This window comes from Arvicola amphibius, chromosome 14 (assembly GCF_903992535.2).
Source record: "Arvicola amphibius chromosome 14, mArvAmp1.2, whole genome shotgun sequence".
Lineage (NCBI taxonomy): Eukaryota > Metazoa > Chordata > Mammalia > Rodentia > Cricetidae > Arvicola > Arvicola amphibius.
The window spans coordinates 34034290-34047878 of record NC_052060.1 but is presented as its reverse complement, the minus strand read 5'-3'; the positions used below and the strand labels follow the sequence as shown (position 1 = coordinate 34047878).

The following is a 13589-nucleotide window of genomic DNA, read 5'->3' as shown; positions in this document are numbered from 1 at the left end:
AATTGTGGGTAATGTTCCCAAAGTCACCTTGATCGACTGTTCTGGTAAAATTTTACCTTCGTATATCACTAAAAAGATAAACAACACTTTCATATATCATCATGGACAAACAGGATAAAATTCTGGTAAACACAATTTTATATAGTCCAGATATAATAGGAAGCTGTAACTCAAAACAAAATTAGCATTTCTTGTCTTAAGATTAACTTGTGAGTTTTATGTCCATGAAACTGGGTTCAAGTTAGGGAATCAGTGATGTTCTCACACGTAACTTTGGGATATAACTTAACTTTTAGATATATTTAAAACTGGATGGTAAAACTTTATTATAGTAGATGTAGTTGCCTATATGAAACATCATGCTTTAAAGATATGGAAATATTTTCTACATAGAAGGAAAAGTGCCTATTTAGACCTGCAAATACAATTTAGTCTTTAATTTCTAGTCAACAAAGCTTTTCTTCTTCCTTTTTAGAATAACGAACAAAATAAATATAAATGCTACATCATTGCCAAGGTGGGAACCTTGGTAATGTAGTAGATCATGGACTCATTAAAGGTGGCCCTCACCTACTAAGGTTCAGAATCACAACTTCTGTCTTAATGGAGCTCTTGAGAGACCATGTTGGAGTTTTCTGAGGATGGCATGCCCTTGTGATGACCCAGAACTCTCAGTGAACATGGTCTCTCCCCACCTTACAAGGAGAAGATGGACCAGCAGAACCAGATAAATGATACTTATAAACATTAGCCCTTAATTCAGACAGTGGGTTAGACCTGACTTCATTTATAGACACTGCAGTTCTTATCTTTTCCTCAAATTTTTTAATTGACAATTTGCATATAGTCAGAACATCAGTAGTCATGTGATGTCCAGAAAGCTAGCTAACAGAGAGAGTGAGCTGCATGATGATCCCCAGACTAGAGAAACTTGATGGTGCCACAACCCCCGTGTTCTGTTTCCAAAAGCCTTACGTAAGGATTAATGCTAATAATTGCGAAGGCGTGCATATGTTTTCATTTTATGAAAGACATTGAAGGGGATTTATTCACAGTCCTCTCTTGACAAGCGTATGAAAAGGATAAAGTTGTGTGGTTCGCCTTTTCTGCTTCACGGGGACTCTGGGCCCCGTTCTCCCCACTGGTGTTATCTCACTTTCTGCAGCTCCTGTCTGAGCCAAGAGGGCAGGGGCTGCCCCAGCCTGTGCAGCAGTTTCGAGAGCTCCACGTTGTGGTCCCGGTAGTAATTGGAGAGGAAGGTTCTGGCCTGGAAACAAAAAAGACTTAAAGGACACTCTTACTCGTCAAGCATCTACACTTTAGAAATACCCTTATCCCAGTATGTATCTATAAATTGTTCATTTACTAGTTTTCCTTAATCACTCATTTACACTTTGAGAAATTCTGGCTAAATCATAGATATAAAATAAAGATGTACAAGTGTGCCCCGGGAGAGCTAACTGCCGTTATGGCACTTAAAGATTTTGAGATGTAAAATATTGAAGCATAATAGCAGAGATTGAGATTATATTAATGCTTAATGAAATGTATTGGAACAAGTACGATAAAATATACAAATTTCATTTTTTAAAAATCTGTCTATAATGGAGTAATGATGTGGGATGTCTTTCAGTATATGTGCTGCTTTGATTGGTTAATGAATAAAGCTGCTTCGGCCAATGGCTTAGCAGAGTAAAGCAGGTAGGAAATCTGAACTGAGATATAGAAAGGGAGTAAGTGAAGTCAAGGAGATACCATCTAGCTGCCAAAGAAGAAAGATGCCGCTGCTGGAATCTTTCCAATAAACCACAGACTTGTGACGATACATAAAATAAATGGCTTAATTTAAGATATAAGAGATAGGTAGGAATACATCTAAACGATTGACCAAACTGTATAGTTAATATAGTTTCTGCATTGTTATTTGGGTCTGAGCAGTTGAGAAATGAGCACGCAGTCTCGCCTACAGAGTAAAATTACTGATTATACATATAACTGGCTACACCATATATTTGAAAATCTTATTCAGGAATTCTCTCTTTACAAACTGTTATAAACAATACCTCTTAAGAGTTAAGGTGCCTTGTTATATTTTTAAATGCCAAATAAACCTGAAGAGTTTGAGCCTCAAGATTACTTCTATTTATATGTGCGTGTGTGTAAATGTGTGTGTTTCTGTGTATATTCTCACAGGTACCTGCAAAGGCTCGAATAAGACATTGGATAGGTTGGGGCTTTGCTGGAGTTGCAACAGTGCTCTTACCCAATGAGGTATCATTCCAGACCCTAAATAAATTGATGAATATATATATTGTGTGTGTGTGTGTGTGTATATATATATATATATATATATATAGTGTACTAATGAGTATATATATATTTCGATTTCTGGAAAATAGAAAAATGTTAACTTGCTTTTCTTGCTGCCATATTCTTCCTAAAACTACCCATAGGGTTACTTTCTTCTGTTGTTTTTTTTGTTTCCCCAAAAATTGATCAATACTTTCATGTGCAAATATTCATAGTGATCAAACATAATTTTCCCTTGCATAGAAATTATACCAACTCCCCTAAGCTCTTCTCAACATTTTAAATACAAATGAATTTCTTTCTTTATAAAACTCCCCTAGCAACTTTTGTGTATACTGTGGAAATGGATTTAGGACAATTACATTTCATCTTGGACCATTCGCCACACATTCCATTATGTTTCTCCCCTTAAAGCAGATGGTGTGCACCTCAAATGGGGAATAAGATGTTTACAGTAGTGGGGATGCTACATTGATGTTTTGGGGCAGATTAAAGTGATTTCTGAAACCCTTTAGAAATTACTGAGTTCAAAGGTAAATTAAGGACTTTCTTGCACTTATATCACCATGGCAACACATGAAGGATGCATACTGCCCTTGCCTACCTGGCCTTAGGGAAAATGCTCACAATATCTGGCTGGTTTCCATCTATCATTTCTAATATAATGCATCATTCCACATAACATGATTTCTATTATTTTTTTGTCTTTGGAGTTTGGTTTATTATTATTTTGTGCCTCCACAAATTAGTGACCCTAACTAATTTGTTCTAACTAACTAATCCAATGACCAAACCAATCCTATCTAATCCGATGACCCTAACTAAATCATCCACCCCATAATGAATTTCAGTAGCCATTTTATCCTTCTATTTTCTGCATTGCTTAACTCAGCGTCAGGCATGGTTTTGGTACCAGATGGATGTGCGCTGGTTAGTTTTTGCCACTTCGCCCAAAACTAGAGCCATCTGAGTAAGAGAGAACCTCAATTGAGAATTTGACTCCATCTGATTAGCCTGTAGACAAGACTGTAGGGCATTTTCTTGATTTCTAATTGATGCCGGAGAGCCCAGCCCACTGTGGAAAGAGACAGCCTGGGGCACGTTGGCCAGGACTGCAGAAGAATGGTAGCTGAGCAGGCCAAGGGAAGCAAGCCAGTAAGCAGCATTCCTCTACCATATCTGCTTCAACTCCTGCCTCCAAGTTCCTACCATGACTTCTTTCAGTGGTGGAGCGTCACCTGGAAGTTGTAAACCAAAATAAGCCCTTTCCTCCTCAATGTTGCTTTTTGGTCAGGGTAGTTATCACAGAAACAAAAGTCAAACTAGAACAATGGACAGTGACTACATGTTAGTAATACTTATTGCTTTTTTTATAGCATTGCTTACCAAACAATTATTAAGTGCCCTTCAATGTGAGAAAGAGTTAATTTTGATGTATAATTATAAGTTGAATTCCAACAGGAAACAATTTAAATGACATTTATCAGTTCTTCCTCTCTCTAATGTCTTCTAAGTATGTAAAATGATTGATTTCAAAGACAGATCAGCAAAGAAAGACGCATGCTTTTCTTCCTGGTTTTCAAACAGCAAAGTATTTTGGCCAGAGTAATTCAAACCAAGCAGACATTACCTCTGGATCCATGGGTGGGTATTTTCTTCCTTTACTCTTCCCAAGGCATTTGGTCTTTCCTCCTTCCAGGAGCTGACACCAAAAGCCCTTTTGGGGATCAAACCTAAAATATATAAAACATGTGTAATTGCAAGTCATTTTCAGTAAAGAGCCTTCCCAGTCAGATAAAAGAGCTACACTTTTCTAGGCCTATTGCTTTAATTTCATTCATTTCTACAAATGTTCTGCTGATTTAAGAAATGATAAGAGATATTAAAAATGCTATATTATACTATATGTTTTCAAGTAGTTTTAACTGTAAGAGAAAAGACACAAAGACCTGCAGCACAGTTTTATATTGAAACTATTATGTTCTATGCTTTAGCTATGAATCTGTAAAAATAGCAAAGGATTAAATATTAAAGCTTACAGGCTACATATAAAGGGCCTTTGAATACTTTGTTTGTATATGACTGTGATTTCCATGTCAAAATATATTAAAAGAATTCTCTTAAATCATTTATTGGATTTCATTAATGGGTCAAATTTCATGTAGGTATACTATTCTGAGTATAATTATAATTAAGCCTTCTAATTTAATTCTATAGTTACATATTTAAACTTTCAAAAAGTAAATAAGAAGGTAGAAAACAGTATTAATCTGCTTTTATGATATTTCATTTAATCAATCAAATGAACTTAGAATTTTTTCATAATTAAAAAAATTAAAATATTCAATTATATCACATTGTGCTTAGAAAGAATTAACTTTTCCTACTTAAAATTATCTTTGTTTAAATGGATAACTATGTCTTGTAAAAATTTTAAAAATGTGTAAGCATTTCAAATGTGAAGACATCATAACGTCTTCAGATACGAGACATAGGCACTCTAGCTGGTGAGTGGAGTGTAGCCCTCTTCTTGTGTGTTGTTGAAGGCAGGTGATCCTGTCAGTGAATCTCAGCGGTATCTGTACTTCATTCTTTCTAGCTGTCACTTGCCATGCAGCTCGAGATGTCTAACCTTCAGACTGGCCAGATACCACATTCAAGTCTGTATAGATCTGACACCTTGCCATGGTGATGAGAAATTTCATGAAACAGCTATTTTAAGAAATCAGTATGCATTTTTTCTGGGTAGAACACTACACTAATAGTAACCTGTTCAAAAAACACAATCACCGGAAATAACCGGAAAAGAGAATGTCAAGGGTATGGAGGAATGCACCTTGAATGGCTGAAATCTATTCTATGCCAAGGCAGAGTACCTGAGTCAGACATTGGTGTGTTTCTGATACCGCTTCTTTGCACTTATAAAATTCAAGAATTAAACCACCATTTTCTGAAGAATACACTGCTGTGCTTACTAAAGTCTACTAGACTAAGTTTATAATTCATATTCATACTCTCACCACACTATGACTTTCCTAAAAAGACAAACAAACAAACAAAACAAACAACACAAAAAAAACAAAAATAAAAACACCGAAGGGGGACCTGGATTTTCCATGTGATCCTTAGCACATTAGGTGCCATCGCTTTAGTAACGTCATAATCCTTGACACTTTCCAGTGAAAACAGTACAGAAAACAGTGTGATATATAAAATTACAGCCAGTTGGAAATTGAGATCTGCCATGTGATGGACACTGTAGTGACACACATGTTTTGTTTTTGTGTTTCTTTTTGTTTTAAGGTAAAAGTGCTGAGAAGCCATGGTTGCCGTTGCTGAAACTGACTGTGGTTGAGCTTGGGGACCATCAAGGCTCAGAGGATGCCATGGTTTTCAAATGTTTCTGCCAATGAGAACAAACCACTTCAAGAAACAGAAGACCCCACAATTCTGCTGTTGCTAGTATAATTTTCCAGGCACTACTTACTTTGTTAAACAGGATAATTAACTTAATTAAAACCATGGAAAGTGAACAAGGTCATAATCAGAAATGTTTCCCTTGCTTTCTCAGCAAAGGAACAGCGTGCTTGCTGTTAAAGAGAGGCTCTTTCTAGTTCTTTGTGGGTCAAATATCCAAGATTTTGGCCAACCTGAAGAAGAAACAATTGCCATCAACATGTCTGAAACCTGCCCAGTTTTTCAAGCATGTGGGGAACACCAGTGCCCACTAGGAGCACAACCAGTCAGCCAGGTAGAATTTGGGGTTAAAACTTAAAAATTTATATTTCCCCTGTCATTTCCTGCTCTTGTTATGTTAATCAAGCCAGCAAACACACACACACACACACACACACACGCCACACTCACACGTACATGCACACACAGAGAATGGTATTTTACAGCTCCAATCAGTCCCACTAAGTCAGTGAAGAACAAGAATATGTCCACTTTAGTGTCCAGTCAGACTGATCAGCCACACACCAGTGCTCGAAGCAGCAATTGCATTTTGTAGAAGACAAATAAAGGACAAGAGCAGGAGGGATTTCACAAACAGTGCCTGGCACATGCCCATCTTCCTACAAAGCATCTTGACACCTGTGGTTACAGCCAGTTGCAGATAAATTGGACTTTGGTAGGGCCCTGCTTGTAGATACTCTCCTTGACTCTGGGACCTGGAAGAGAAGCAGGGCTGTAGCTTTGACCCAATCAGATCCCTAGACGCTGACAGAAACTCTAATGCTATCTTATTACTATGGTTGCAACTTAGTTACAAAGGGATGAATGTGTGGCTTGTTTTGTGTAAAGTCAAATGTCTGAGAATTTCTGTTGAGTACTAACAAGATAGGAATAATGAAAGAATGTACCAAATAAGAAGGGAAAATTTAAATTTATCGCTATGGGACTTGCTCCATGCATAAAACATGGAAAAGGTTTGCATTTTTGTTGCTCAGCAGATGTTTTAGAAAGATGAAGCATAATTGACTGGGATGTAAAGTTAATTAGTTGCAGAATATTTTGTTGCCCTGGGCCCATTCCTATAACACCATTGCACCTGAAATTTGCTTCTGCACATATGTGATCTCTTTTATGGTAAGGGGGACTTTTCCTTAGTTTCCTTCCTGACCCTATTGTTAGAGAGACCTGATCCATGCTGTTCAGGTTGTACTTGTACATGTTACCAATTAAAATCAGATACATCAGGAGTCAAATGGATAAGAGAAGACAGAGTCATTTCCAGCCTGAACTTTCCAATCTGCTCCCTGTGTATCACAGGCCTTCTTCTAGTTTTTATTAATTTCCCAAGAGGAAAAACAATTTGGCCTGCTGTGTGAAATGAGATAGAGACATCGGCATCACAATGGCCCTAAACAGTATTTTCTGCCTCGGGATGAGAATATCTAACTGTGTAAAGTCAAAGTACAATGCTGGCAACAAAGCTGAGGTGTCCGGACCCATGCCGACAACATCTCCCCTTTCTTGGTAGTGTAAGCTCTCAGGGTAAGCTGTGGGTTTTGCTTGTTCTGCACAGCAAGTGTGTTTTAAGTCAGAACTTTTTTCAGACTGGGGAATGAGCCATCCTGAATAACGAAGGTCATTTTTAAACATATGGCTTTTGTGACCCTGAGGACTTCATAGGTGCTACATCCAACAGACTGATTTTCTCTAGGTTTTATGAATTCATTGTTGTATGGTTTTATTTTAACAGTCATAAAATTGTAAACATAAGATTCAAAACTTTTTCAAATAATTGTTAAACAACTTTTAGGACATGAGTTGGCTGACATTTGGCTTCATTTTTATATCAAGCATCACTACAGTGCTTAAATTTTGTGACAGGTGAGATATATTAAAATCCATATATTTTGTACTTGTTTATAAACTCTCCTTCATAAGTATGACTTTATAGGTTTATTGAGCCATAAGCAACTATTTGCAGTAAAAAAGGACAGAAACATTACCTAGGATAATGCTGAGAAAGGCAAGATATGCCAACATCAATAACTGTTAATGCAAAACACATTATGGGAAGCTTTGTCTGCTCAATCAACAGGGGCATGCCTTCTGCGACTGCTATTTCCATGTGTAGGTAAGAACTTCATTAGGATTGTTTTAGCGGATAAGGAAAAACCCAATCTCATTACTGCTTTTCCTGTCCCTCCATTACCCTCTATAATTGTCTAATTGCTGAGTCTAATCTTCTGTGAACTGGGAAATTATATAATCAGGCTTGTTAGAATTTCGTCTAAAATTTAATAGGCTTTATATCAGAGCTTGGGGGAGCTTTTTATGAGTTGAGTACATGCCCTTTTAAAGTGTGTTTCAGCTGCTTGGAGTGCTTCTTTTTTGTTAACCTATTTACCCCATTATAAAATGACTTGAATAGATAGTTTTGTCTTCCCAAGATGAGGGCCACATATATGCTATTCCTCATGTCTTTTGTAATACAGCATGGCCCTCCTTGCCAAGGAGAGAGGGTTGCATCTCCATCTTTTGAATTTGGACTTGATTCACTGATTGTTGTGACCAACAGAACAAAGAATGAAGCAAATTTTGTTGCTATCAAGTCTGTGTCAAGGCATGATCACATGGTCCTTCTGCTGCACATTCCTCTTTAGAATACAACTAGTTTATTGTGTAAAAGCCGAGGACAGAGAGAAGCTACATGTAGAGTCTTCATGCTACTGAATTCAGTCTTTGACTCAGTGGCCAAAGAAGCCTCCAGACAATTTCAGTTTTGGGCCATTTGACTTATAACCAGACACTCAAGTCTTCCTAATGGTGATCTTACATATCAATGTGTAGAAATGAAACAATCTTCAGTGCATTCCATTCTAATCTCTGACCTACGAAACCCATGATACCATACGGCAAAAGGGGTGTCATCATATGTGTTAGCTTCAATGATGGTTTTTAATGCACCAAGAGACTATCACACTGTATGATTCCATTTGGCTTTAACATTCTAATAAATGGAGAATTAAATACTGTTGTGTAATGGTTTCAGTGAGGCTAAATCTTTCCATCTTGAAGGTAAACTTTTTAAGACATGGGACAGGAAAAGTGAGATGAAACAACACAATACCTTAAAACAGGATGTTTGGAGGGGACGTGAAATAAACAGCTCAAAATAGCTGCACGAAGTCCCCGAAACTGAGCAGATTCACTAGGTGTCTCATCCCCCCAAAGTATATAAACAATCAAATCTTCTGAGAATGGCTGGCAGGGGGGCTTATCTGCTTGAAGACTCAGACCAAGCAGTCTGACAGAAGCAGAGACCAGAGAAGCAGCCTGAGCAAAGAGGTACCAGTCAAACTGCCTAAAACAAACAAAGAACTGGGCTGCCTGTAGTAGGCTCAGGAACACTGAAGTACCAGGAATGGACACCTCTAACCTGTAGAACGTCCTGCAGGCTGTGAAGTATGCTCCAGGTTTCTAGTTTCTGTCAGGTGTGATGGGACAGATGGTTAGCGGTAGCAGTTGTCTTTGAGTTATTTCTGTTCCTCCATGAACCACAATAAAGTTCATTGTTTCACCAAAATGGACTTTAGTGGTGCGCATAATTTTGTCTGTTGTTAGTTCCCTATCTGGGGTAAGTAGATGTTTACTCATATCTCCCCAGGAATAATATCATACAAACAAACACAAATGTACTTCCCCAAATCAGTCTGAAATACTCTTCACTGTCTCACGGGGAATGATAACTGCCCAGGTTTCATTTCTCTTCTTTTTTTTTTTAATTCGTTTTATTTATTTTATTTTTTGTCTTTATTTATTTGTTTGTGTGTTTGTCTGTTTTGTTTTCAAGACAGAGTTTCTTCTGCATATCCCTGCCTGTCCTGGAATTTTCTCTGCAGACCAGGATGGCCCTGAACTCAGGGATCAGCCTGCCTGTGCCAGGATTAAAGGCATGTGCCACCGTTGCAGACCCGTGTTTCACTTATAACTTGCTCTGAGAGGCACAAGTTGTTTTTACCTTTGTGACTTGAGTTTTTAGGACACTGTACACAAAATAGACATATAAGATATCTAAACAAATTCATATTGGAGGAAAGCTCAAAAATGAGATTTATCCTAATATAAAATACCTATTATACTTTATAATGTATTTTTGTTATTCAAAAAAGACAACTTATGAGTAATGAGAATATTTCTTTGTGTCTGAGTAGCAGAATGATGTATAAACTGATGTATAAATGATGCTGTATACATACAGACCAGTGATAATTTATGATGGCAAATGATGGAAGTGAAATCAAGCATGAGAATAAGCTCACGTTAGTGCTTCGGAGTAATTATAATGAGGTGTGACTCCTAGAAACTTCTGGACTTCATCCATCACTGTAGCTGGGTCAGATCTCAGCTGTTGTCCATCAATAATTAGCAACTGCAAAGCCAAAAATAATCACTTATGAAGAACAAACTGAATTAAATCGACCAACCTGCCCCTCTTGACCTGACATGGCATTAATAAATCAGGCCACTTTGAATGAGAAGAAAACAATGCACTACCATAGAATGCATTTAAATGTGGCTCTTCTTGCTTCTTTCCTAAGTAGTAATAAGTAAAATTTTTCCATAGAAATTGCTGCTGCGTTGGTGAATGAACTCAGTTTTATTTTTAAGCAGAAGTAAATGCAAATGTCTGTTGCTTGGGGACTGTAGTATGCACAGAGGTTTCCCATCTCTAGTGTGTTACCAGTCAGCCCTTGTGTCTGATCAATGCCATCACTAACCTTGAGGCCAATGGGTCAAGAGTGACTGCTAACTCCCCCTAAGTCCAGGACCTTGGACTTAACAGTGAAGGGAACCCTGATGGCTCTTTGGCCAGGAGAGGGAGGGAGTAGGGGTATGGGTGGAAGGGAGGGGAGGGAAGGGGGAGGAGGAGGGGAGGAGATGAAAATTTTTAATAAAAAAATGAGGAAAAAAAAGATTTATTGACATAACTCAAAAAAAAAAAAAAAAGAGTGACTGCTAAGGTGAATGTCTCCTGTCTATTCTTGCAGACCATGACTGAGAGGAAAATGTTTGCTTCTGACTTTCTCACATTGGGTCACTGCTGGAGAATGGGAAACTTGCCCAAGGGGACATTTAAAGAGAGTGTGAATACCTCTGCCCTCGGAGCTTAAATTGCACCCAAGGCTGGAATGAAGAACACGGAGGGTGCTCTTCTCCAATCTTATTGTCGTTCTGTCCCATGTCTGCTAAGGCTCTTCTCTTTATGCTCATCTAGTTTAAGAACCTCTTCTTTCCCAATAAGGTTCTCAGATAACAGAGAAACAGCAGGAATCCACGTAGATACTTCTACAAAGTATCTGGCTAACTGGCTTCTCTACTATTTGTTGAGAATTTTTAATTTTCAATTATATGACATTTCTTTTGGGAAAACGTATTTCTTAAAACCAGCTACTCATCAAAAATGTCTTCTATGTATGCGCTCCAGAGCCATCTAACTACACTGAAAGGTATTAGTAAAGTAAAACGATGTAAAAATCTGCAGTTCTTATTGTCTGTATTGGAAACTGTTACCTGTGTGTCAGTGCAGTGCAATCATAACACAATAAATGAAACCTAATTTCATACCATTACCTGGGAAGTCGCAAAGTAGGTCAGCCATCTTTCGATGTGCACTGCATACCACCCAGGTACCAGACACCTCCTCTGCAACGTTTTTAAATCATTTGGGGCCCACGGTCCTGTTGTGATGACTTCATAGAAATTGAACCTCAGGGCAGCTGGATCTTCATGGGATCGTTGGTGCTTTAAAGGAGAAGCAAAGTGTCGGATTAGATTTTTTTTTTAATTTTGCGTGAATGGATACCTGTGCATTTGTTGCGTTACTTTATTTAAAGAGTGGGTTCTCACAGAATATCAAGTGATATGCAGATATATTTGGGATTGTTTTGCTTTTAAAACATGTAGGTCAAAGGCAGAGACAGAATGAATGGATTTCCTACAAGGGTCTGATTAGAAATAAAAATAGGTTAGAGATAAAAATTAAGCTTGATAAGCTGGCATTGAGACAGGTGTGGTCTCACACATTGCTTGGCCTACTATGTCTTCCCAGCTTCTTCTGGGGGCTTCTCGGTGTGCCAGATTCTATGAATGCGGACACCTCAGATCCTGATTCCTAACCATTGCTTAGATGTCCTATTCAAGTTGAGGATGTCCAAAGTGCTTTTGCTCTCTCTGGCTCTTCACCAAATACTGTTTCCCTCCTGATTTTCAGTACCAAAGCCTAGAAGTCTTTCCCACAAAACTATCCTTTGGCAAAATAACAGAGCCTAACTAAAGAGACAAATTTAATAACGCAGATGTTCAAAAGGTATTAGTCTAATCCCTAAAGCAGCAACAAAAGCAGCGATAGATTTGGAATATAAAAAGGATGTGAGACATAATTGTTGTCTTTAAGGATATGAAACCTAGCATGAGAGGCAGTGGAATAACAGATAACATCAAAGTCATACATTTAACTGATATTTAAGAAATTTCTTAATGGTGACAACCATGCCAATAGAGGAATAATCTAGACTAACAAATGAAGGAAACTTTAATAATGGTCGAAGCTTTTGAGCCAAATGTTTTTTGCGCCAAAAATTTCAATAATCATAGAATAAGCAAACAAGCAGGGAAAATAGAGGTGGAAAAGGCAAGGTAAGACTGACTTATGGAGCATAAGGTGTGTGCATATAAATAAACTGGTGTTGCATAAATCTACAAGTTAATATGGAGAAAGGTCTAACCTAGAAAAAAGGATGACAATATATAGGGCCTGGTATGTCTGGCAATAACTGGTTTTTATTATTTTTAAGTAAATTTTACATGTAAATTATTCTAGAAAGCAAAGATAATTTAGTGAAGGGTCAGAGATCAAGAGAGGAAAGCAGTTGTCTGATAAATGAAGCTAATATTTTGCTTTATGCATCATGTTGAATACATGCAGATTACATAATCGGTCTAAACAGAAAAACATGCAGAGATTCCATAATCGGAAAAAAATTGTAAATGTGTTGTGGATGAATATTAATAGAGTACAGCAGGGCTAAAATTCTGTTATAAGCAGTGACAAGAGTGTGCTCAATCTTCTCTTATTGACTTATATAAGTTTAGCGTCAAATTTTCTTTATATCCCTGCAACTAAGATTAGCATAAAAATATGACCAGAAAGTCACAAAGGAACATATTTTATGGAAAAATAGCACTTTAGTTCCTCTGTGAGTTCCATTATCAAAATGTGGGGTAGAAATTACAGTGGCAGGTGACATTCCTGCTGCTTTCTGACTTACACCTGCTGAGGTGCAGATTTACGGTCCTTACTGAAAGGACGGGTCTAGCTAAGTATTAGGCTACATTATTTTGAAATGTGGAACACATTGGGGCCCTAGCTTCAGCAATACAGGCAATAAAAAGTATTATCAGAAAAAATAATTCCCTTAAATCTGTGTATCCAAGGAATTTATTTTGAAAGTAGTCACAGATAAGCCCTGTATTATGTACATTCTATTTTATTCAAGTGATTTCATCTATACAGAACATTTTTATTCTATTCTAAATGGATTACATATTCAGCATTCTCACAATATCTGAATTTTAAAAATTTTAATTAAAGTTTACATCTCAGTATTTTGATAGCTTTTAAAATTAACTTTATTATAAAAGCCTTTCAAATAAAAAACTTCACACACCCAAATTAATCCGACTCAAAGTCTTTACATCTTAATGAACTTCTATACAGTTAAAATAGGAATTCTGAAGCAAGCAGTGGGACTTCCTGTTGGATT

General features: G+C 37.4%; 1 protein-coding gene across 1 annotated transcript in view; it reads right to left on the bottom strand.

Annotated features, from left to right (window-relative positions):
• Window positions 1-1147: 1147 nt before the first annotated feature.
• Window positions 1148-13589, bottom strand: part of Ndst4 (N-deacetylase and N-sulfotransferase 4) — a 233409-nt gene continuing 220967 nt past the window's right edge. Inside the window, exons 10-13 of the mRNA XM_038311564.1 lie at window positions 11398-11568; window positions 10086-10195; window positions 3941-4043; window positions 1148-1267 (exon numbers count right to left, since the gene is read on the bottom strand). Of these exons, the coding sequence (XP_038167492.1) occupies window positions 1148-1267; window positions 3941-4043; window positions 10086-10195; window positions 11398-11568 (504 nt within the window). The remainder of the gene's footprint in view (window positions 1268-3940; window positions 4044-10085; window positions 10196-11397; window positions 11569-13589) is intronic.